The sequence below is a fragment of the Strix uralensis genome, chromosome 3 (genome assembly GCF_047716275.1).
Source record: "Strix uralensis isolate ZFMK-TIS-50842 chromosome 3, bStrUra1, whole genome shotgun sequence".
NCBI lineage: Eukaryota > Metazoa > Chordata > Aves > Strigiformes > Strigidae > Strix > Strix uralensis.
Window position 1 is genome coordinate 68,526,174 of NC_133974.1, and position 26,241 is coordinate 68,552,414.

Here is a 26,241-nt window from a genome sequence, read left to right on the forward strand (position 1 = left end):
ATTGGACTAAAATTTTTGTATGTGCTAAACCTGAAGTAGTCTTTTCTAAAACAAAACTCAATGGGATCTATAAAATGTGTTCAGAAATACACATCTAGACCTCCACTGGCATTGTGCATTGGAGTTGGTATTGCTCACCCTGATGTTTTCCTGGCCTGCTAGAGATTTAGATTTGATGTAAGCAGCTCTAACGGCGGATACAGAATCCCTTGACTGGTCTGAAAGAGCCTGAAAACAGGAATTCCGTCTCCCAGCCTGGAAACTCCATCATTAGAAAGGCTTTCCCCAGAAGCCTAAAAGAGAGGCATCACTCATTCTCTCCAACCTCAAAACAATTTTATGGCAGGAAAAAACTTTTGTTTTCCTTTTTTCTTTCTTTATTCCTGGAGGAGGGGGGCCTGGCTAGACTTTTTGTTTTAGAATGTATTTCATGAAAAGCACCCTGGTAACGTTAAGTGGTTCATACACAATTGATAAGTGTCAAAGACAATATCAAAGCATTCATGTATGCTAGTATCTGTGCAACAGAAAATTTTTTCTATATGAAACAATAATAAGTATAGACACTACGTATATGACTAAAAGTAAGCTAAAGCAGTTTTCCCATGACATATCCTCCAAATGAAACATGAAAAGAACACTCTTAGGAAATTATCAAAACATTTCTCAATTATTTATTCAATACTGCTTGAAACGATCATGAAAAGTGACTCAGTGAAAAATGACTGTGTCATTTTATAGAATGTAATCCATGTCCTATAAAATTATATCATTAAAGTAGTACAAACAAAATCAGAAGTCCAGGAAATTACATCTGTAAGTTCTGGCCACCTCCCACATATACGTGCAGATGAATATAACAGGGGACAGGGGGAAGAAACTGAAAAAAGGGCCCTTACAATAGCTCTTATTAGCCAGGTCCCAGCCAAGTACAAGCCTCTATCAGTAATACTGTTCCAGTAACCTCCAAGCAGTCATTGCAGCAAGCTGCAAGACTAAGGAGCCAAAGCTCCCTCACTCCACAGCACCCACAAGAAATTCTTGGTGCATTTCAGCCCCAGTGGCTCAAGAATATCCAGGACTGCTGCAGGCTTTCTGAAAGCTTTGGGGTAGGCTGTGTTGCTAGAGCAGGGTGGTGGAAGGTCTTCGCATCCTGGACTCTGAGGGAGGAGGCATGGTGTAGTTCCATCCAGGTCTTGAAATTGCAGTTGATAATATCCTTATGTCAAGATGAAAAGCAGAGTTGGTTTTTTTACCAATTTGAAAATTATGTACTAACCTATTTTGAATTCACAGAATCACAGAATGATTTGGGTTGGAAGGGACCTTGAAGATCATCTAGCTCCAACCCCCCTGCCATGGGCAGGGACACCTTCCACTAGACCAGGTTGCTTAAAGCCCCGTCCAACCTGGCCTTGAACACTTCCAGGGAGGGGGCATCCACCACTTCTCTGGGCAACCTGTTCCACTGCCTCACTATCCTTATAGGGAAGAATTTCTTCCTTACATCTAATCTAAATCTACCCTCTTTCAGTTTAAAAACATTACCCTTTGTCCTATCACTACATGCCCTTGTAAAAAGTCCTTCTCCAGCTTTTCTGTAGGCCCCCTTTAGGTATGGGAAGGCTGCTATAAGGTCTCCTTGGAGCCTTTTCTTCTCCAGGCTGAACAACCCCAACTCAGCCTGCCTTCATAGGAGAGGTGCTCCAGCCCCCCAGACATCTTCGTGGCCTCCTCTGTACTTGCTCCAACAGGTCAATGTCCTTATGGTGGGGCCCCCAGAGCTGAATGCTGGTAGAGTCTCACAAGAGCTGAGTAGAGGGGGAGAATCACCTCCCCTGACCTGCTGGTCACCTGCTGTATTATTCAGATACAACATTGACCTAAAGGTGCAATAAATAAGGTGTCCTACTTCACTGCTTGTTACAGCCTTAGGACAACATAGTATCCGAATGCTTCTTTTGGGGTTAACTGTTCAGCATGCTTCCAAAATTATTTTGGTTTTGATTTGGACATAAAAGCCTGTGTTAGATGTATAGCAGAGAATCTGCAAGTTCTGGCTAAGCACATTTAAAGGTTTGCTTGTTGCACTTGACTTTTCTTTCATAAAATAGAAATGTGATCGTTAAATCTGTAGTAGGAGATTCTCTTTGTGGACTGTTCTAGTTCAAAAATTGATGTAATTTCCTTAGTTATCTTTAAACATCATCTTTTTCCAAAAGAAGCATGGCAAAATTAATAAAAAGTCACTAAAAATGTTAAATTACTGAAATGTTATAGGACTTGTATAACTGTGCAGAGAACAACTGGACTGCACCGCTGATTTCTCACACAGATAGACATTGGCAAGATTGTTCCTTTAATTTATATGGGCTCATTGAAACATGGGCCAGCACAATCTTCTTTTTAGATCAGCTTCATCTCTTCTGTCATCTTGTAAACCACGTGGCAGCAGCTTGATAGCATGTACCTCCTTAACTGATTTTTATTTGTGCTCATCAACCATTTCACTCACATTGTTTGCACCCCCTGTATTTGCTGGGCTTCTTTATGGGTTCTTGTGATTACTTTGCAGGGTTCCACCATCCCCAACAGCCCTCATTCAGCTGAGCAGCTGCCTTGGCCTCGATTGTCCACGCCACATGTGGAAGAAGCTTTTTCCTTCTGGTGTAGCAACACAACCCTTTGTCTGGAGATCCCTTTCCCAGGACTGGCTGGCAGGGGGTGGAGGTGGGCTGGCCAGAGGGGACGAGGTGTACCATGCTGTCTCCTCTGCCTCCATCCCTGAAAGTCAAACAGGAAAATGAATTACCTGAATCTGTGTTATTGCTTCCATGTAGAGCTTCCCAGAACAAGCCACGCTCATGCTGGCGGAGCTGCAGCAGAGCACCCTGCTGCACAGCGGAGGAGCTGAGCTTGCTGCATGGGCCCAGGGCACCTACACTGGTAGATGACCTTGGCTCTTTGAGAGTGTGTTTTGCAAATCACTGTTGTTCAGCAGTGTCCTGGTCTCAGTGTGGTATTTTACAACAAAAGGTGGAGACTGTTTAGACTAAAATTCATCCCAGGAAGGTTCCAGAATGAGCTATGTTGAATGATTGTCAAGTACTTAGAAGACAATAAAGTAAATAACTAAATGAGAGCAAATGTGTGGTAAATCCATTTGATTTTCTACTTTTGGAGGGCTAAGTTGCCTAGTGAAGGAAAACACTAGATGTATCTTGATTTGCTATATCTTGACATTGAAAAGGTTTTGAGAGTGTTCCACAGGACTGTGTTTTAGACATAAGCTAAGGAAACATGTCCTAGATGTAATCTTCATGAAGTGGGTGTACAACAGTGTGATAAATTGCTCTCAAAAATGTTTATCAGTAGTTTTCTGTCAGACTAAAAGGGCATCTCAAGCAGGATCTTGCAGGGGGCAGCCCTTGGCCCCGTTCTACTCAATACTTCAGTTTTGTTTTGAATGTAGGATTACAGAATACCCTTGCAAAATTTGCAACTACTACTAAGCCAGGAAAGTTGCAAGCACTTGGGAGGACAGCACTGGGAGTCAAAACAGTCTTCACAAATTCAAGCAAAGAAGTAATACAGCTTTCTGTCAATCAGAATATTCCTCCTTTGGTCTGGTTTTCATATAACCATGGCACACAAAGAAAGCATTATTGAAATCCAGGTAAAATTCCAAAGCACTTGAGAGGTTAATCACTGTCAAGTACTTTATGCCCAGTGCTAAGGTTTTGTAAGGATTTAAAATAAAGATGTTTGAAAAAATGCTTTGGAGAAATGTTGAAGCTACCACATAGGAACGTGCCATTTCAAGTTTTCACCAAAATGCTTGGAGTTTGGGGGTTGTCAGACTTGAAGACTGCAGCGTGAGAGGGCAAGTAGAGAGCAGAAGGTTTGGGAGGTTAAGACTGCATATGATTGTGCCATTTACCCACACTGCTAAGCTGAAAGCAAATTAGAGGAAGGGAATTATTGAAAGATGGTATGCCTGTACTTGAAAACCAAGATGGAAAATGGGGATTCAAAAAGGAAACAATCTTCATTGTAATCCCATTGTCCAAGCTGACCGCAGTGACAAAAGGAAAAGATATCACCCGTGAAATAATTAGCTATTTCAAATTCATTACATTTTAATAATTCAAACACTATTAATAATGCAGGTAAAAAGAATATTTCAAATATATTTTTGTCAGGGTCCTTATATAATATTCTTTTCCTCATTGAAGCAAAGAACCTTATACTTCTCACCACCCTGCAATGTAAAGAGAAGGGCAACATAGCTCTAAAGCACCTAACTGCCTTTTGTAGCAGCTTTAATGAGCTTTTTCATATTGTTCTCAAGAGGTCAGCTTTCCCTGCATTTCTAAATATGCTCTCTGGGCAAATTCAAGCAACATGTTCTGATGAAAACTTGTTATTTTTAGAAATAAGCGAAGCAGGATACATCATTTCCCCTCCTACACCTTTGTTGATGCTTTAATATAAAGAACTGTGTTCAGAAGTTAATTACATCACTCTAGATTGCACACCAAATAGGCACTGCGACTGCAAGTGGCTGCTATTGTAAAGGGAAAAGAAAAGGAACAATGCTGTACAAATGTCGCTTTGGAGTACTTTTTACGTCCAATTACCACCCCAGGGAAACAGTGTTGACTTGTTTGCCACAAAAGGTATTAAACTGCTTCGCATGACACCCTGGGAATGGATGCTCAGGTGAAAGGCATGTTACCATAAACAGGGTATTTGGGGTAATAGCTAAGGAAGGAAAGAAATATCAGAAACCAACTTGTCATCTGTATTTGGCCCCTTTTTGAACTTTTGAACTGCAATCTTATATACAGTTTCACTTAGGAGGAGAAATTGATAATAGAAACAAGAATGTCTTTGATTTTCTTAATCTGTTTGTACATGAAGTTCTGTTTCCCTGAAGACAGCAGGAGTCAAACAAGAGGGCATAATTTCATTGCTAGTGGCTCAGTCTTTTTCAGCTGGCATTTGGTCCTCAGGTTTTTCTTGGGATGTTTTTCCAGAGTTTCCCCGGCTTAGTTGTTGCCTCCTCAGTCAAATTCTTTGGTGTTTCTGTACTTCTTCCTCAGACATGCATGATTCTGAGCAAAGCATCCAAACAATTTGAACCAGGTTTATAACATATTGAATTCATCATAATACACCTCTCAGCACTGGGAGTTTTTATGTTGCATTAACAGTAGTTTACCCTCTGTCTCCATACATGGAGCACTGGCAGAGTTTTGACTCAGAATAAAAAGTTCAGGCTGCTGAATTATCAGCATTATTACCTGAAATTACTCTGGGGTCTCATTTTTCTTCTGCTATACTGGCTAGCTGTGGTCTAATGAAAGTACAGTCTGTGGTGACACAGTTGCATCCAGAGCTGGAAATATTTACCTTGCCTGTTCATTCAGCAAAAGCGAACTCTCCCTAAGGCATATTTTCCCAACACCTGCATATGGCACATCTCCAGCTTGCCAATTTGTCTGATGTGCTTTGCTGATATCAGTTTGGCTCTGTTTGTCACACACATTTTGCAGTAATTTCCTGCAAACGTATTCATTATCAAATCACAATAAAAATAACTAGTGCTTTTAACTAGCCTCTTTCAGGGCAAATATATATTTTATAAGAATTAAAATATACCTGTCCTTTCATTACCTTTGAGGTGCATTTGAATATCTGTTTTGTTGCTGGTTTTAGAAAATCATCAAACTGTACAAAGTAATGTGATCCTCTACGTGGTACCTAAAGCAGTTAAGGACAAGAGTTTAGCAGAAGTCGAAGTGAACGCAGACATTCGTGTGACTAACATGGATACTGAGAGTTAAATTACACATACACCAACAGACAATCAATTCCCACACTTTCTGCACTTGAGAAGTGAAGTCAGTCTCTGACTATTAGTCATTAAAAAGAAATATCCTTTGGTGCAAGTATGAAGCACGTCGTAATAGCAGTATCTGGAGCTGTGTTTCTAGTCTAGGTGGATCCCTTGAGTGGGTTGATCGTGCAGAGGAAGTTCTCATTCATAAATATCTCACTTTGAGTCAGGAAACAGAAGGTGAAGTAGACACAGGGAAAAAGATGAGTCTTTTGTTCAGGGGTCTCTGCTGGCATGAACAGATGGATCCAGTTTAGGCATGCTGGGCAGGCTTCACTGTTGCACAGCCCATTCAGGTTGAGCTCCTGCCCATAAAGGAGGAAAGTAATCCTTACAACTCCATGGAAACTCAGGGACTGAAGTAACAGTAACTGTGAGCTTGAAGAGATGAGACATAATTTCATCAGACCTCGTACAGATCCCAATTGCTCATATGGATACCATAACTTGGACTGTATGTGGGTAAAGCGAATCCGTGCTATGTGGAATAGAAGTTGCAATTAAGTAAGTATGAAGTCCCAGTACAGCAATACAGAGAGTAAATTTATATATAGATATAGATAAATAGATATTTTTTAAACCTATTTGGGAGAACACACTCAAGCAGTGTCCTTTACTCTGCTTTAGTTAGGTTCTCCTACCATTCTCTTTTCCAAATATTACACAACATCTGGCAGCACCTAACAGTGCTTAATTTAATGGTCACTTCTGGCTGATGGATTTTACTTTTTAATGTGCACTATGGAGTACAAAATCAACATAGATTAGCAGTGAGATCTATGTGATAACTAGCAGGACCTCAGGGGAAGAGACAGTAAGGTAACAAGATGAAGTTCTACCTCTCTTTAGTGGATCTTGTCAAGTGTCTCCTCTGGTTGTTTCTAATTTATGTCTGCTCAGATTTCTGTCTCATGAATCAAGTTGCAAAACACTAACTTCCAAAGAGGCTAAATGTACAGTGCATCATGTACAGTGCATGACTTTACACTAGCAATTGTTCATCAGCCTTCAGAGTTTGAAAGACTTCTTTTTCTTTCTCGGTATTTATTTGGTCATTTTCCTAAAGGTGGCATTTGACATTTAAGTGATGATTATCTAGCTCTCACTTGCCTAAATTTTACTTCAACTGGGAGAGAGGGTTCAGACAAATGCTGATAAATATCTCAAATGCACTCTTCTATTCCATTGCTTAAGACTTAAGATTTTTGTTCATACTACTTAAAACAAACTGATGTACCCAGAATCTCCCCTAAGCTTAACATAAGTCTGACCATATATTTTATGTCCAGAGATGAAGTCCTGGCCCCACTGAAGTGGAAGTTTTGCTATTGACTTCACCATGAGTGGGGTATCACCTCAGATCCTCAGACCAGGATATATTGTCTCTCCTTGGTTTTCCTTTACTGAATTATCTGTTAGCAGATTTTAAGGGAAAACAGAAAGAGAGCTATGTTTATGCCTCTCAATGAGGTTAAAATCCCTCTCTTTTTACTGTACCTAAGATTGAAAGAGAGAATCTGCAGAACACACGTGAGGAAAAGTGGTGGGCAGAAGGTAAGAATAAGGTCTCAAGATAAGGAGCAGGGTAAAATGTTTTGTAAATCTATTATATGCAGTCATTAAGGCATGATAAAAGTCTGGTATTTCACTTCAGCAAGGATAATAAAGACTGGCCTTTTTACATAGATTCATAGCGCTAATGCCAGAGGGGTTATTAGGTTTGACTTGTGCAATACAAGCCCTTAAATTACTCTCATTTACCCTTTTGTTGAGCTCAGTAACTTATGTTTGATTGTTGACATCCAGTCCTGATGTGATGACCTGCAGGGACAGAAAAACCACTGATAGCCTTGGTAGCTTAATCACATTTGCTGTTGCAATAGATACTTGTTTTTATTTGAAAAAGCATATTCTCAGTTTTCAACCATTATTTCTTATTGTAATTTTCTCTGACAGACTAAAAGGCCTTTTGTTTTTCTTGGTGCTTTTCCCCTTATGACTCAAAAATGTGTGTTCGCTTTTTACATTGCAATAGAAGACTGAAGTATTTTTGCTCGTATTAGCCATCCTCATGGAGTCAAATACTGAGAGTGAGGTGTTGCTGCATCAGCCACAGTATGACTGAGACAGAGACAAACTGGGGTCCGAAACTGGCTGTCCTTGTATCCAGAGCTTCAGTTTGGCCTCTTTATAGAAAATCTGTCCAAATACAAATACTGCATCTAGCCAAATACCATGATGGTTTCAGAACATTCAGAGATGTTCATAGATTTTCAAAGCATGTTATAAACAGGCTTTGTAATTGTCTAGCTCAGGTGTGGGAAAATGGTTTTTGAGTCTGGGACTTTATTTCACAATGTACATATGGATACAAATTTTCAAGTCCTTGTTATTATTGTATAACACTGAGGATTATATCAGCCTGCTACCTTACAATTACACTCAGAGGTCTTATTTTGAACTGATTTGCCCTATTTCCTTTGCCTGATTTAGCCTGGTACTCTGGATAGCAAAGGCCATGCTCCAAGATAAGGTTTCAGTTGGAGCTCATCTCTGTTTCCATAGGAATAGTAGCTCGTTTCAGTGCACTTGTTTGTGATATTTAAAGAGAAAAGGAGAGAGGTTATTTCAGTTTGCTTGACAGAATTCACTTATATGAGCAATATGTTAGATTAATGCATGAACACCCACACCAGGGATGGTAAATGGCTGTCCAGGACTTGTAGCCTTTCTCCCAGAAGAACACTTACCCAATTTCCTATGACAGAGAGGAAGAGATCTCTTCTGCACTTTCCTAAATCATAGCCTTAATCCCTTCAGTAGCCTTTTGCTTTTTCAAGTCATTTCCAATTTTAGAGACTGTAAAAAGCAAACAGAAGGGCACATTTTTTTCTGCGGGCAAATACTTGACAGTTCAGTGGGAAATGTGTGGCAGTTTCAAATCCATACACCTTCCCTCTGTTGCAGACCCACTCGGGTCTGTACGAGCTGGTACATGATGGGCTCTGAGAGTTTGGCTTCCAGTTAGAGAAGAACATGGAGGACTAACTGCAGCCCAGTTTGTGTGTGTATGTGTGCCCATGAGAGGGCAAGACGAGGGAAGAAGGGGAAGTAATACAGAATTAATGGCTGTCTAAGAGGGAGGAGAGAGCGCAGATGAGTCTGAGACTTATGGCATTTTTATCAGCATGTCAATTAGACCTGACTCTGAGTAGATTTAATTGTACTCTGAAGGCAGCCAGCCTGCCAATAGTTCTGAACTGGTTTAAATAGTAGTAAAAATGCTTAAAGCCATTAGATGTCTTGTTTCTGAGGCTCACATTGCCAGCTGTGCAGCTGTGCTCACAGTGACACCAGCAGATATTTAATATATATTTAGTTTGGTCATGTCAGGGCGTGGCATAAATCATTCAAGCACATCCAAGACAAGAAATCCTCTAAAGATTTCCAGGGCTAGGTAGGCAGTTAGTCATGTGCAAAGCTGCCCGACTCCATAGCAGAATCAGTGGGAAAACTAAAGGGAAAAAATTTGTGGTTATTTTTCCAGATGTTTCAAATTGAACACATACCACACCTCTTTCTAGACATGAGTTCACTAAAAGCTGGAATTGAGAAACAAGTTAGAATTTACTTAAATAATCAAGCATTTAGAGGTCCATGCTTTTATCTCCCACTGAGGACCCCTCTTCATGATACGCTGAAACCTCTTTCTTGATCTCTCCCCACGTCCTTGCTTTCCCCTCCCACTGCCTCTGTGCCTCCTCTCACTCAACCTGCACTACACTCAACATATGCCCAGCCCCTTCCTGCTCCCTCTGAAAACCCATCTGTGCTGTGAAACTCTCCACCTACAAGGACCACATGTTGCTGTCTGGATCCCACTCTCTTCTTGTTTTCTATCAGTTTAAATCTGTTGACTTCAGTGCTGTTGCTTCTCCCCTTGCAGCTTTCGGCAAGAGTCAGAACCTCTGCATCTGGCCAGGCTGTTCAAGGATAAAGTCTTCCCAGGGAACAAAAGGCTCCCTTTGTTTGCTCAGCAAAATAAAGCATCCTCTGCATTTATAGCACAAGTGATGTATTAACAATATTTCCAGGTTGAACCGTAGCTTCTTCTCAGGAAAAGAACATCTTTGTTACTGTCCTGCTCTCAAACTCTTCTGCCTCTGTGAGGTGGGGAAAAGGCATTCGGCAAAACCTTCTCCCGGTGATGCTGGGAATTGTTGCTGAGGCTTAGGGAAGGTTTCTGCTAGCGGTCGGCCCTGCCATATGCCAAACCCTCAGCCCTAACCCAGGGAAACCTATTCCATGCATATGGTTCAGCACTTCCTCACGAGGCTTTACCTTTTGCCTAACAATTTTCAAGAAGGTGCCAGAGGAGAGATGCTTTTCATATACCTAAAGCCTGAAGAACTTGCATCTAACAACTCCGTATTTATAGAGGTGCTACTAATCAAGGATTTTGGTGTGGTTTATAAAGCATCCTTTTGCAGTAAGTGGCAATCTTTGTTACTGACTGAAAAATTGGGATTTTTCAGTAGCAGAGTAGCAGAGCCCAGATCTTTTGCTGCCATTCCTGTGCCTTCAGAGTGTCTTTCTCTTCTTCCCTGTGAAACCTCCCCCCCACTGGTGGGGAGAAGTGTACTTTAGTGTACCACAGAATCCTTGTACTCAGCACGGTCATTGCCCTGAGACTTAGAAGAATTGCAAGAAGCTGTATATTTAGTGTTGGCATTGACTATACAAACCCACAGCATCTAAAAACAAGTACAGCTTCTCCCAGAGACACCTGCATGATGATTTCTGTGTGGGAAGAAACAGATACAGTGAAATGGAAGCGAAACATTTTGCCCGAAATGGCATCTTACGGAGTCAGATCTTTGCAGTGACAAATCTGCACTGAGCCGAGCCAGATTTCACATTTTCTAAATGTGTTCTTAGGCGTCTTTGTCATGATTGGAAACACCACAGCTGAAGCTGTACATCAATTCTGCGGGTTTGTCAACTCAAAGTGTTCTCAATGGCTGGGCGCTGAGGTTTCTGTTTACCCTGCTTTCTCTATTTGCTTCTTACCTGGGCAGATAGCTGTGCCTCTGTGAACCCTCATCGATTTTCCTGGGAGTGAAATGTCATTACTGCAGCAGGCTGTGTACATCAGGTACATTGAAGAACAGGATCATTAGGGTTCTGTGTCATTAGCAGTGCTTCTAATGTACCCCATAATGCTTTCTTCTCTAGGAGGTGGCACTGATTATCTGAGTTAGCTGCTTCATCAGCTCTTAACACTATACCACCCGGGTCTCGCACAACCTCCAGTGTGTTTATCCTCACACAGCCGAGGTGTGGGGACCAAGCATGGTACAAGCCGTTCCTGTAGAAGGTCAGATGTTGGAGGAGCTTGCACAAAATCGTTCAGGAAGTCTGGCTGAACAGGGAATTGAACCCAGGTTTAAATGCCTATGACAGAAATGAACTGTGAGCCAAGACCACCTCATAGCTGAAAAAAACTGGGATACGAGTTGATGAAATATGATATTTTGGGAAGGGGAAGAGAAAGCTTTGGACCTGTGCAGACCTGATCTTCTCAGCCCTTACTCAAAATTGTCTTTAAACAGACTGAAGTATTTTCATGTCATGCAACTATAGATTGTGATGGGGTTGTTCTGTACTCACAACTTTAATAAGTTTATGCCTGGAATATATGTATGTTTAACTTTTAAATAATAATTGCAGCCTGCTGTTCAACCCCACCTAATATCTGTATCTTTCTTTTGCCCATGTGCAGTCAGGGAGACATTGCTTTAAACCTGTAATAATTACATCTGATTATACACATTTGTTAATTTCTATGTGATAATCTAATTACCTACAAGAAGAAAATAAGTCATGTATTTTGTAAAGTTCTTTTTTTGAAGGCTCCTGGTGAGATATTTTCTGTTCAATCAGAAGAGATTTAGGGCATATATCATATTAGGTTTTCATTTATAGTTAGCTTTCAAGAGTTAATAAATGGTGGCCTGTCACACAGCCCTGAGGAAGCACCCAAACTCAATGCATGTCAAGCTGTTGTAATTGGGATTTCCCATACTATAGTTGGCACCTTACAGTCCTGATTCTCAGCTGACCTGAGGCTGTGACTACGTTGGAATTGCATGTCAGGATGGGGCCTGGGTACACATTGCCATCTTCCAGGTCTTCTTTGGATGGAAACTTGTGCATGTGTGCGGGAAAGGAGCTCTGGCATGCTCCTGTAGATCTTCTCATCTGCATGGCTGGGGGACCAGCACCGTGAAGGACACCGTGAAGCCCATCTGCCCTGCAGATGGGGTTCAGCCACAGCACACACACTGGGACCTGCCTGCCACATAGAAATATTCACTGTCTGGAGCTCTTATTTTCCCTGGAGTCTAAGTAGGTGCAGCTTTGTGTCTTCCCTTGGGGTCTTTGGCACAGGCTGTTGCCCATCAGTATCCCCAGCCACAAGGGTCAGTACTGATTTCCTATAGCTGCATCATTGCCTGGTGGCTGCTCAAGTGCATAACTACCATTTCCCAGCCCAAGTGAAACTCAAAGCAAACAGAATGGATTAAATATCAATCTCTTTTAGCTTCAATCAGCACAAGACATTTGCATACTTGCTAGGACTCAATATATGCAGATATCCTTCTGCCCTGTGGTGGTTTTGTCACTGTTCCCCAGTGTTGTTTGGGCTCAGTCAGACACCTGTAGACTTTGCAGCATTGCGAAGCCCCATTTCCAAACCAGGGAATCTCTTCCTTTTATGTGGGCAGCTTGCTTTTCCCTTGGTTGGCTCCATAGTTAAGCAATAGCATCCTGTTACAATCCTCTGCTCTTCTCTCCCCAGAAGTTCATCCCCCAGGTCTCTCTGCAACCTGGGTGGCTTTGAAGACCCACCAAGAGCCCTTGCTTTCTCTCCTTTTCTCTAGGAGCCCAGCACTCTCCAGGCAGCTACCTCCCACAGAGGAGCTGGAGAAAACTGGTTGCATCTATCGGGTGGCCATCTCACAGCCTCCAGTTTAGTGCTCCTATGCAACTAGATTTCATCAGATGCACATTAACCAATTACCTAAATTGGCACATTAATCAATTGTCATTAACTGATACAGAATCTAGAAGATGAATATGCTCTTTATTGGTCATTTTTAACCCTTTGTATTGATGTGATTGTAGCTATCTGTAATACATACCAATGCAACATGTCTGTGATAACTTCTATTTTTTATAAGCTCTTTATAAGCCACTTATAAATAGTACTTTAATATGAAGTGTGACAGATTTCTAATCTTTAGTTTGTCCCTAGCCCTCCAAGTGCTTTCTTTCTGGAAATACAGAATATATCCGGTATGCCCTAGATACTCTCCATTCTTCCTGATGACTTTAGCACTCAGTCATTGATTCTCTCCACTTCTTAATCAGTGTAAATAGATCAGTGTTGCAACTGTCTTTTTATTTAACATTTAGAAAGGACAAATAAGATCAAAGGGTCAGTGAGGGGGTGATGACTAGAAAATGTGTTTTGTTGCTCATGTGATAGTGTGAGACTGAGTGGTATTCGTGTCAATATAATACAGACACAAAAATCTGTAATTCTTTTCCATTGCAATAAAGAGAATTGGGGTATCTGAGTGAATTATTTAAAAGAAGTGGAAAAAAAATCTTGAAAAGATACTACATGGCATTTGTGTAGTGTCAGTAGTTTGTGACATTCACTTTCACCAAAGGCAGTATGTGTAATGGTCTCCTTTTCACCACTGGGCAAACACTGTGGCACAAAATGCTTGTTTAGGGTTACACAGCAAATCAGTGCCAAAATGGGAGGTGGAACCCAAATTTCCGGGTACCCTCCATGTTCTGCTTCTGTTCACCTTCTGCTGCCAGGGTAGAGATTTTTTTATTTGAAAATAAAGTATTTTTTCATTTATGAGGAGGAAACTCTAGAAGTGTAGGGAAGGAAAATGTTTAGGAATCTATACTGGTTTTGTTTGTTTGTTTACTTCTATGGGGGAAAAGCCTGTGCATCGGAGACTTAGGTGGTATGGAAAATTTAGATGTACTACCTTAGCATATGTCATTCCGATTTTTTTGAGTCTAATCCCTCCACCATCCCGTGTGTTTTTACTTTGTCTTTAAAAGAAGTAAAGCCCTGTAGTTACTCTTCACCCTTCCCTTACATTCAGCTATGAAAAGTATAATAATGAATGTCTCCAGGCAATTAATATATTGACATGCATTTGCAGATAAGCACATCTACTTTGTTTCTCAAAAACCATAGGGAACATCAGGTTCAGAACTTGTAGGATTTAAAGCACAGACAAAGCTAATGGCTGCAAATTGTCATCTAAGCTAACACTTTCTCAGCCATAGATTCCTCCCCCTTTTCTTTCTCCTTAAAACTTTTGCTGTTGCGTCACTGATAAATCACATCCCTTTGCTCTGTAATATATCCCTTTTTTATTTAAAGTTTTGCCTTCCTACCCATTAAACCTATCCTCATTAGAGTTGCTTTTACTTTTCAGAAACGTATATTCAATATTATAGGCTTGGAGTTCTTTTGTTTTCTCCCTGAAGAGGTAAAACCCTGGGGGATTTAAGTATCTACTTGATAGGCTTGCACAATCTTAATCAGCCTATAATGGAGCTAATGGCTGTTTGTCATCCTTGGAGATATAAATTTCCTGGTGATGTCTACTGCAGTCAGTGCATGAAGTATGCTCTGACTGCCAGCAAGGTCTAATAACCAAGAGAAGGGCAGCCAGCTTCATTAGCGAGAGAGAGATCGTACCGGCTGCTTTTCTGGGGAACTCTGCTTTTTTGAATACCGAGGGGGGGAAAATGGATAATGTTGGTAAGTGAAATAAACCAGATCTTCATTCTTAGTGGAGCTGTGGGGTTCGTTTGTATCCTGTCTCACTTGCTGCAGGAGATGTGTTTCTTTAGCCTTTGTGGCTTCTTCCTTTTCAGTGTCCTTTATTAAAGCAAATTTCTGTGTGTAAAATGTGACACACTTAAGTTGTTAACCCTTTAACAGTCTGTTTTTTCTGTTTGAAATCTGTATTTCCTGGAAATGTGAACCTAAACTGTAATGTAAGATCTGTCTTTTTAAGGATTTCAGTGTTATTTTGGAAGCTATATGCAGGAAATGTGGCAGGAACGGAAAATGCTTGTACTTCAGTAGGAAAATATCTCTTACAGATTGCAATAGGTGCAGATAGGTAACTAATAAAGCTAACAAAAAGTAGATAATGCATCTCTCATATGTCTTATTTTAAGCTGTTTCTATTTTCTCCATATAATGCCTTGCTCTCTTTTATATTTAGTACATAAAATATTGAATATATTTGCACTTTTTATTGTTTTCTTTGATGTTCCAACTTTAGATCATGCATTTTCATGCCAAATAATGCACTTCATGGTTTCTAAGGAGGTGCACACAATACCAACATCGCATCTATGATGAAATGCATTATTTGCATTTCCCTTTTGTATTACCTTGTGACACTAAGCAGAGCAAAAAGAGACCTCTTTGGGATAGGTATTTTCCATATTGTTTTGACTGCTGTAAAACTTGAACATGTCAGAGTCTCGCTGATTTACTGGTAGTAGTGCAATTACATACTAGGACACAGAATCTGCAGTAGATTCAGTGCCCTTTGAAACCTGCTCAAATCATCAAGTTTGTTTAATGTTAACCTTAAAAGTGATGTTCACCTCTAATGTGTGTGAAAAAAATATTCTACAGCAGATTTCAAAGGTGATACTGTATCTGTAGCTTATTTTTGTGGCTTTTTGTGGGTGGGGGTTTTTTTGGTTTTGTTTTAATAATAATAGCAAAACTCTTGCTTATGTCTGCTAAGCTGTCCAGGTCAATCTCATCTCAAGTGTATTGCTATTGACTTCTGCGACAAACAGATTAAAGGGTCTTGCTGCTTTTATTTCTATAAAGTCCAAGACAAAAAAAAAAAATAAAAGAAAGAAGTTTTTCCAGAAATTAAGATGTTGGCATCATGGAAAATTACATTGCCACTAGCTATGAACTTAAAAACTGACATGGTCCCAGTATAATGTTAAATTTTTGTGAAATAAGATTAAGAATACTCTTTTCACTTGGTGCTTTGGCTAGCTTTTAAGAAGCTTTAATATAATAAATGATAATGATGTGTGTTCGATATTCCATGATGAGGCAGAATTTTCTGGTCAGAGGGGAAAGATTCCTGTTCTCCGGCACAGAACGCCTGTGGGCAAGAGATACCCTGGCAGGCAGAGCTGCTAATTCCTCCAGGTTTTTAAACTCTCCAGCATCAACAACTAATACTATTGAAGTCTTGACAGAGCTATCACTTTAATCCAGCTATAAGAATCTGCTCTGGAATGAGTCACATTTATTTTAAAGGCCAGTTTTGGGGGGGTGAAGAGGGAAGCTAGTATCTGAAAACCATAGAAACAGATTTTCTTCTGTGTGTATATATTTTTTTTGCCTTAGGAAGATTCCAGTTTGGTTGCTATCTGCAAAATTTGGAAGTTAAAATAAGTAAGACTTTGCTCTCTGCACAACTTTACCAACTATTCTCAAAGCCTCTTATAACACCAGTCAGTTGAATCACTCTAGATTTTTTTTCTTCATGCAGAAAAAGTGACCAATACTTTACATCTTTTAGAAAGCAATCTATATACATTTGAAATTAGTTAAAATAATCCTTTTGGAAGGAGAATGAAAAGCTAGTTGTAAAAAAAAGCCGCAAACCAACCCAACAACAGATGGAATTAAGCCTTAGAGAGGATGTCACAGCAGAGGGTAAGGCCATGCTCCAGCTTCCACTGTGGTTACCAGCAAGCTTCTCACTGCCTGTGGTCAGCTCAGTCCAAACCTGCAGTGAGTTTCAGCCCCATGTGTGGCATGGGAACACTCCCTTCTCCAGGCAGCTCTTCCAAGAGCAATTGAATCAGAATTCTAGAATGAGTTGGAAGGGACCTTAAAGATCATCTAGCTCCAACCCCTCTGCCATGGGCAGGGACACCTTCCACTAGACCAGGTTGCTCAAAGCCCCTCATCCAACCTGGCCTTGAACACTGCCAGGGAGGGGGCAGCCACAACTTCTCTGGGCAATCTGTTCCAGTGTCTCACTACCCTCATAGTGAAGAACTTCTGCCTTACATTTAATCTAAATGTTTCTAAATGTTCTAAATCTTTCAGTTCAAAGCCATTACTCCTTGTCCTATCACTACATGCCCCTGTAAAAAGTCCCTCTCTGTCTTTCCTGTAGACCCCTTCAGGTACTGGAAGGTCTCTATAAGGTCTCCCCGGATTCTTCTCTTCTCCAGGCTGAACAACCCCAACTCTCTCAGCCTGTCCTCAGAGGGGAGGTGCTCCAGCCCCCTGATCATTTTCATGGCCCTCCTCTGGACTCACTCCAACCACTTCCATGGTTTGAGCGGTGTAGGGAATACATCCATTTCCAAAGAGCCTACAGGGAGCTGGGTAAACACAGCCGGGTCTGCAGAGGTATTTTTAGGGCTCTTGATCTCTAATTGCAACCAAATGGAGTCAAGTGCCAACATGGAGACTGTGCAGCTGAACACCTCTGTAGATCTGGCCCGTGTCCTCTGACTTCTACAGGGATGAGAGTGCACCTTTGAAAATCCACGTGGTGTGATATGGGCACTACCAAGATCAAACAGACAGGAGCAGGATATTTGCAACCATAAAACTAACTGCCTAATTAATTTGTTCTTCAGCAGTTCACCAATTGAAATGTAAGCATGCTAATGTATACAAACTGGATACCTGCCTGAATTCTTCCTAAAGAGATGCTATTTCTGGCAATACAAAACTGCAGAATATTAGCACAGCTGCGAGTTTCAGCCACCAAGTGTTAGAAATAACAATTTGGTTATCAGTGTCAGTGAATCAGGCCTTTGTTATTAAATTCATCATGCTGCCAGAAAGAGACTTTCAAAGTCAGACCATGGATAATTGTTGGGCAAAACTCCATCTTCTGCTCTGCATAACAGAAATATCTCTGTAATTCATCACTCATCTTCTGTGCCATCATCAAAATCATCTTCTGGCCAAAACTGTTATTTGAAAAGATCAGTGTTGGTAATAGGTCACCTATGTGCACCTTTTAGCTGTTTTGGTCTGTGTTATTTTGTGGTTTTAAGAAACAATGTTTTCATTTAAAAAGTCCTTTCCTTTAAATGTTAGATTGCTTATATTCTTAATCTGTGCACCGAGACAGCTCCACATAATCGCTGTCTTGTGTGTTCTTTTAAAAGCCTTTCCTGGAATAACAATAAAATATTCATCCATCTGTGTATGGCACATCAGGACAGTTCTAGTTGTAATTTTTTGCCTATTTTGGCATCAGCTGTTTATGGTGAACTGGCTGCAGGTATTCAGCTGCAAGATTGCCTGCCACTGCAGGCAGGGGTGGGCAGTCAGCAGCCCCCTGCCTGCCTCCTCCAGCAGGTCCTGGGCTCTGACTTCGCTGCACACGTCTGCTTTGAGCCAGACATATCAAGCCTGGCGACAGCAATGATGTAATAAAACTCATTTTAAAAATCCAAGGAAGGGCTGGAAATAACTCATGGGAAAAAAAGCGAATATAAAAGTACCAAGAAGCTTGCAGTAGCAGGAAGAGAGAAGCGGCGGAAACAGACGTGCTCCCAAGTGATGCTTTGGGGGGGGGGGGGGGGATTTCCTGTAAGAAGGAGTGAGATCAACATCATCCCTTCCCCTAGAGCTCCTAGTCAGCCGTGTCCTGCCCAGACAGGCGTCTCACCTTAAAGTGGACAAGTCTCACACACTCGTTCATAACCAAGGAGTGTGCCAACCTGAGGTGCCAAAAGCTGGGGGATGGATCTCATCAGGGTGAATGGCACCATAGCAAGGTGCTGCATCGTGCATGCCATACTAGTATTGAATAAAAATGGGAGGCCTTGTTTCATGTTTCTTGGGGATTTATATGACTTCTTTGCACTTGGAATATTATTTTAACAGTAATGAACTAGCTGTGGTTAATTGTTACCCTGAATTATGTAGGCTCTACATCTGTGGCTGCAGACTATTTCTTCCAGTAAATAATCTGCTTTAAAGGGACTGGAGGTCTTGTGTATTGAACATCCTAGCTCTGAGGAATATTCAGTAGCACATTGAACTTAGTGTTGGACCAGTAGTGAAACAGAGCTTTTCATTGAAGCAAGACTATTTAACTTGAGGCCTGAAACACTGTGGGACAGGGTGAACAGCAAGTGTCAATTTAGCCTTCTTCTGCATGATACCACATGTCACAGGAAGGGTAAGAGACACAGGAAGCTGTTTTCTGACAGTCATTCCCTTGCTTTTGAAGTAACTGGTCATTTCTGTCTCTCAGTAAGTCAATAGGATTTATTTAGTATCCTTTAAATATGACTGCTGGGATTGAATGCTGGCTAAGGATTTGACCTTACAGACACTTTGCAGTCTCTTGCCTGAATTTGAGGCAAACAGGGTGCATCTTTTTAAAATGTAGGGTAGAAAAACACTCAGGTAGTTAGAAGAGCAAGCTGGGAGGTGGGCTTCAGATTATGATCCTGGTTTTCTCATCAACTCACAGTGTTCAAAAACCTCTAATGTGGCCCAGCTGATCTGTGTGTAGAATTAGGCTAGATAACAATCTCAGTGTGTTGTAAGGTTCACTTGTTGCCCATAAAGGGCTCTGGAATCCTTTGGCCATCTAAGGCTTAAGCTTGGCTGAGTTGTCCCTATCAATTTGGAAACCTATTGAAAAAAAAAAACCCTTGCAATGGAGACAGTGACAGGGTAACTGCAGGTTTGTCAGCCCTTGAGATGTGATGACAACTCCAACTCCAGCAGCAAAATCCATTGTGTCCTGCTGGCAGCTTCTGTTTTGATCCTTGGTGATACTTTGCCCATGTTCTTCCCAACAGTGTGAAGATGTTTTTGGAAAGGACAACAGCATCTCCTTTCTCTCCATCCCACTCTCATGTGTATGTTCACTCATTGTCCTTGCAAAATGGGGCTATCAGTGATGCCATGTTGACTTTTATTGGGTTCATATGCCATGTTCTATGGATCACAAAGTGGTTTGCACACAGGCAATAAAATGCAAAGCAATAATCAACTCTTTTATACTACATTGTGTATCTTTATTTGTCTTCTATTTGCACTCATGGCTGCAGTTGAAGCAGATGCTCTAGTGTATCACAGGTCACTGCCTGCTAGAAAGTTGAATTTCTTCTTGTTGTAATTTTAGAATTATACTCATGGCTTATGCCCCTTTGCCCAGAAGCTGGAACAGTGTGCTTATAAAGCCACGATCTTGGAAAACATTTATGTGAGGATTAAACTTCCTTGTGATGCTGTTGCTTCCGATGTTATTCTCAGGTCTGTATACACATAGCCTGGAATAACTCTATAGGAGCTTGCACTGGAAGTAACCAAATACCATGTAGGACTAAAATGATGGAGCATCTTCTAATGTAGAGATGGTCCACCCACCCTACTTCAAATGGCTCTCTTTAGCTAGAAATGCTTGGTTGCACTGTGTTGACACAAACTCATGATATTTTAAGCAGTACTTCTTATAAAGAAGCAACATGAACTCTAGCTGCTTTGGAGAGACAGTATAATGTAGATTTTATTTTCTAATAAGTTCTGATGCTGTTTTCTGATAAAAGCTAGCAAGCATCAGACCATTTGTGCTTTATGTTTACATCTGCTGTTTGTGTGGGTTTTTTGGCAAACTGCCCTCAGACCCCTGCTCTGCGCTCTGAATCATCACTGCCACCTATGGTAAAAGACACGAGCATGTGTACGGAAGTAGAAATCCAGATTTGACAGGTGTTGCTTCCCCATCGCTTTGAGCAAGGACTAGACCGTGGTTGCAGGAGCCAACCATTTTGACACCATGAGGGAGCAGTCCAGAGGAGGAAAGGTTGTGTTAAGAGAGGCACCAGCACAAATCACTCTGAGAAAAGCAGCCTGTGCTTCAGGGGCTTCAAACACCCCAGACTGAGGGGGATGGAAGTGAGCTGCAAGGGGGAAAGCAAGATTGTATGACCAAAGAGCAGGTGGCTGATAATAGGGATCTAATCTGCTTCTGTTTAACCATCATTCATTGTCTCTAACTGTGAGTCTTCTAGGAAATTTGATGCTTAATTATGGGGTGACTTGCAGGGTTATTGCTTTGGGCTCTGAAAGTAGACTGGATGGAATTTTACCAAAAAATATTTTCTTTTTTTTTTTTCTCTCTGTCTCACTATTTAACCTTTTTTTTTTTGTATTTTCACATAAAACGTTTATGAGACTTCTTCCTAAAGTTTAATTGGAAAATAAGTGTAGCTTAGGGCTATAAGAATACCTAGCAACCTTCTCCCAGAAGACAGAAGTAAATCCTGAATAAAGCAGCTGAGTTGATCTCTAATTGCTCCTTCTGGCAGGTGGGGCCTGGCAGCCCCTGGGTGAGCATGGGAGGGCCAGGGCCAAAACAAGCATCCCCCACTAGTGTCCTGTGGAGAGGCAGGGTGTCAAAAGGAGATGGGTCACCCAGATTTGTTATCCCACACTGAAGGAGCCATATGTGCTTGGCTCTGGGCACAGCTCAGCACTAGAAGGGATGTCCCATTTGCTGCTGGAGATGCCAGAATAAGGAAGTAGGTGTATGCATTTGAATAAAACTGCCACATTTTCTGCAGATACTGGGAGATAGAAACTAATGTGGTTTGTACTGATACCAGTACAAAAACACCCTCTCCAAGCACCTCCTGGGGGCAGTGGTACCAGCAGTAGGACTTCTTGCAAGAAACAGAAGTAAGGATGTTTATGGTTGCTTTCCTCCCAGAGGAGACAAACCTAACCCAGACTTGTCAACAATGTGCTATTGAGTTGCTGGGAGCATATGGCTCAAATAACAGGCTTGAGTGCAGAATTAGGTCCCCAAAACCATCCAATTTTCAAATGAAGCAAAAGGCCCAGGAGAAGCTAAACTGGCCAGGGCCAAATGTTTGCTTAATCTTAGCTTGCTCGGATAAGTTTCTGTAGCGTAACTATCAAAAATTACTGTGACTACTTATTTCCCAATTTACTGCATGCTAAAATCCCTTTAAATGTATTTCTGAATAGCAACAAGCTATTTCACAACGATAAAGACGTTTGTCTCTATAGAGAGGCAGACTCAGTGGGAGACAATCCCAGAAACAATCTTTTCATCCGTGGCTTGACCATTGCTAGGAGAAGCCTTGCACAATGTAATTCAAACACAAATATGACAGCAGCTGGTATTTCTACAGGAAACAAAGTTGTGATCGATTCGTCCTAGCTCCAGCTCCTGCTGACTCACAAGTCCCTTCTGTCTTTCTCACTGGGACTTGTGTCAGTCCAAAAAGCGAGGGGTATTTCATTATGGAGGCTTGCACAGAAATCATGTGGAGAGATGAGATGAAGATATGGCAATCTCAAACCAGCAGAAAATACATGTTGGTGGGAGCTGCTTATTGATGTTTAGACTACAGTCCAGTAACGCTTTGCTATGGCCTTACTGTCAAGGGAAATGGTTTGTTAATGTAGGAAGCCTATGGAGTTCATGTGTGTGCGTGTATCACAGAAGCAGCCTATATATTTTAGCTGCTTTGTTTGTAGCTACAGTTGTTATATAAGTCTCATTTTTCTTCTCTTTTCTGTTTCTGTTTTTGTTGTTTAATATTATTAAAATAACTAACATGACGCATTATTCTGTTTTAATTTCAAGTGAAATTTGGCAACTTCTTGTGGTGGGATAAGGTTTAATTGCTCTTGGCATTTTAAAAAGAAATGCAAATGACAAAGATATTAAACTGACAAATTATGATGGCTCACATAACACTTTTTTCAATGGATTTTATCCATGCATTTTTAATACCCAGAATAATCAGCCTTAATACTACCATATTTACAATAAATCATTATTCTAATGGAGACATTCTGCTTTGTCAGGCAATACACAATCAGCAGTTTTCAATAAAGAATCTGAAAACTGTTTAACATTCATTCTGTGACACAAACTTATAAATGCCAGACAATTTAAAATTGGGGCCAATATGCTGCCCTTAAATTGGGATATTAAGAAATAATTAGAGCACAGTAAGGGCAGGTTGCCAAATGTAACTTTTAAATTCCCTAGTTTGTATTACTTAGCACAGTGATTGTAACATATTATACAGCTTCTGTAAGGCATAAACATGCATTTCCTACACAACAGCTTAAGGCTTTGAGTCGTACCCGCAAGAGGTCGAACTGGCTGTTTGCTTTGGCATGCATGGCTTCAAGAGGCATAAAGCATCACAGAATTCAGGAGCAAAGATGGCTTTGGGGTTAAAAACGGGAATGGGAAACAATGGTAGAGTCCACCTTCCCCACTTTTCAGCCATATCTGCTGTGTGTAACCAGCGCCATGTCAGAGGTCCTTGAGTTAGCTCTGAGCGTGTTTATATGGTGTGGTGCCTTTTGCCCAACAGAGATTAATCTGAACCAGTAAACAGCGTAGTTACATCAGTATTGGTGGCTGCACCCAGACTGGTTAGCCAGCTAGTGATGCAGTGACATCCCACCTGGGACACAGCTTTTCTAGTTCTAGCTGGAGGATCTTTGAACACTATGATGTTAATTGATGCAAACAGGCTTCAAAGCCCAACCCTGCCCATGGTTTTGGAGGTGCCATCCATGCTGATGAATTGCCTGTCATACTTAGAAGCAAAAGAAGGTTGCATGGTGCCATGTGAGGGCATCTTGACAATTTTCGAGGTTAGATAGTCTAGAAAGTGGGGAAAAATACTTTGTTACCTACATGTGGGAAGTTCTGGGGCCAAATTAACTGTGATGAAGTCTTGAGCAAGATTTTGACGTCCACAAGGTGAACAATTTACTTTGCAACATCAGCAACATCTGAAGGTGATGATCATTACATTATATTATTTTATTGTCCTCCAGTTCAAAATAATGTAACATCTATTAATGTTCATTGTTTTAGCTCTGGTAATTGATTCTTCAGCACAAATGCTAGAGGAAATGGAGTAGCTGTACACATAGCTCTTCATTTGCACACAGGTTTCTGTCACCTTTGCAAACTCTCAAGTTCTGTAAGTGTTGTGTATATTCTTTAATAGTGTAGTTCGGGAAACTTGTCTGCAAAGTAGAGTGGGAAGGTGTAATATTGGCAAAGTAGACATAATGCTCAGCATCATTTAGTCTTATTATGAAATGCTGAAGGAGGAAGAATAGCCAGTGTTATTTCCATCTTCCCACCCAAAAATGTTCCCTTCTCCCAGGAAGGAATAAGAAGGATGGTGGTGGGGTCCCCTTCCTCTCTGAGGTGGTAGCCTGCCTTGCTCTTTCTTCTGCACTGCAGGTGAAGAAACTAACGATATGACACTTGAGTGAGGGGGCAATTTGTATGGCTACTGTTTAAGAGCACTTTTCTGAGAGCAGTGTTTTTCTGCCGCATTAGTAATGCTGCATGTGCACCAGTGAAGTCTGCTTCTCCCTGCAGTCCCGTTGCCCCTTGTGACAGAGAAACACCCTGTTAATTGTTGTCTACCTGATGCAATGGCTTGCTATCAGGAACATGAAAGGCTCAGCTGAGGTAAAAATTGCTCTGAGGTAAGTTCCCTCATTGCTGCTTGCAATCACAGCTAGATTTCTTAAGGTTTTTTTAATCTAAATCTGAAAACTTGAGGGCAAATTCAGCTTTTTTTGTCTTACAGAGCAGATGGCTCCCAAGTGTTAAAGTTTGTGCACCTCTTCCAGATGCAGAAAGGTTGTGCAGTTGTTTCAGAGGACTACCCTTGGGGTGAATAAGGTGAAGGCAGAAGTTAGCATCATTCCTATGATCAACATTTAACCACACTTTTGTGGCATCACTGCCTCTTGTCTGTGATCTCCTTTTCCTCTGCTCTGCCTTCAAGCTTTTTCCCCAGATGAGTAAGTGCTACCTCAAGTAGTAGATCAGACTGCTATTGGAGAAGAGGGTTGCCACCATTGAAAGACAGCTGGTATGTGCTTGCCTGAAAAAGCAACACAAACTTTTCAGCACATTGTGGATGGAGCTGTGTGACTTCAGGCTCTCCTTTTCTCTGTTTCTGGCACACCATACTGGTCTTTTGCACGTTTGCCTTTTTACAGCTTATCAGGAAGCACCTAAGCGTCCATAGGAGGCAAAAGTGGTGCTTCCCACAGCAAAGCACCTATTGCCTGCTACTGTGTTGGATTGGTCCTGATAACTCCTGGGGTCCCCTTCACTTTCCCATTCCCATGCTGGTCTGCATGTTCAGTGTGAACCTGCATCACTGGGGATTCTTTTCTTTCCTTTCCTTTTCTTTTCTTTTCTTTTCTTTTCTTTTCTTTTCTTTTCTTTTCTTTTCTTTTCTTTTCTTTTCTTTTCTTTTCTTTTCTTTTCTTTTCTTTTCTTTTCTCTTCTTTCTCTTCTCTTCTCTTCTCTTCTCTTCTCTTCTCTTCTCTTCTCTTTTCTTTTCTTTTCTTTTCTTTTCTTTTCTTTTCTTTTCTTTTCTTTTCTTTTCTTTTCTTTTCTTTTCTTTTCTTTTCTTTTCTTTTCTTTTCTTTTCTTTTTTCTTTTTTAAATTTCTGTCCATTTTCACAGTCAGAGGGTATTATGGGCAGAATGAAAAAGGAAAACAAGTATTTTGACAATATTGGTAGGTTGGCAACCATAAAGCTTTCCTGTGGCTTTGCAGAGGAATTTGGAGTACTTATTTCATGTACTTCCCCCGGTTGTGCCATGCACTGTGCACCAGAACTCCAGTTCTGCAACTGATGCCATGAAAGTACATTGCTGTACTCAAACACAGTGTTTGCCTGAGTCTTCTGAGTTCAGTTTTAGCACTGGTAAGACAGCATATGCATTGCTGGTTTAGACTCCATCCGCCATGGGTCATCCATTGGCTCTCTCATACGATTTGGAAAGGGGGAGTGGGTGAAATCTTAGCAGCAGTTTGGTTTCTAGAAACACAGAAACAAAATGGTAAGAGAATACTTACATGTATTGAACTGGGCTTCTTCTCAGCTGAAAGAAAAAGCAAAGAATGTTCTCATGCGCTTCATGATTCCCCTTCTTGCCAGCTCCCTGGTCACACTGCCTAGACCCAAATGTCGGAAATTGGAGGCTCTTTACAACTGGTATAAAAGGACTTCCCACAGCTGAGAAGTAGTCCCTAAGTTATTTCATGTTTTGCTGTGTCAAAGATGACCAGTCCCAAGATTTTTGCCATCCTTAAAAACCATATCAACATTTCCACTTTGCTCCCAATTTTTTCCTCCCATTTCAGTGAACATT

General features: G+C 41.1%; 1 protein-coding gene across 3 annotated transcripts in view; it reads left to right on the forward strand.

Moving 5' to 3' along the window:
• PHACTR2 (phosphatase and actin regulator 2) overlaps window positions 1–26,241 on the forward strand; it is a 145,672-nt gene that overhangs the window by 14,937 nt on the left and 104,494 nt on the right. The window contains exon 1 of one of the 3 annotated variants that reach the window (XM_074862724.1): window positions 14,664–14,765. The exons of the other annotated variants lie outside the window; for them this stretch is intronic. Coding sequence (XP_074718825.1) covers window positions 14,753–14,765 — 13 coding nt within the window. The 5' untranslated portion in view covers window positions 14,664–14,752. Of the gene's footprint in view, window positions 1–14,663; window positions 14,766–26,241 lie in introns of those variants that run through there. 3 annotated transcript variants of the gene reach the window in all.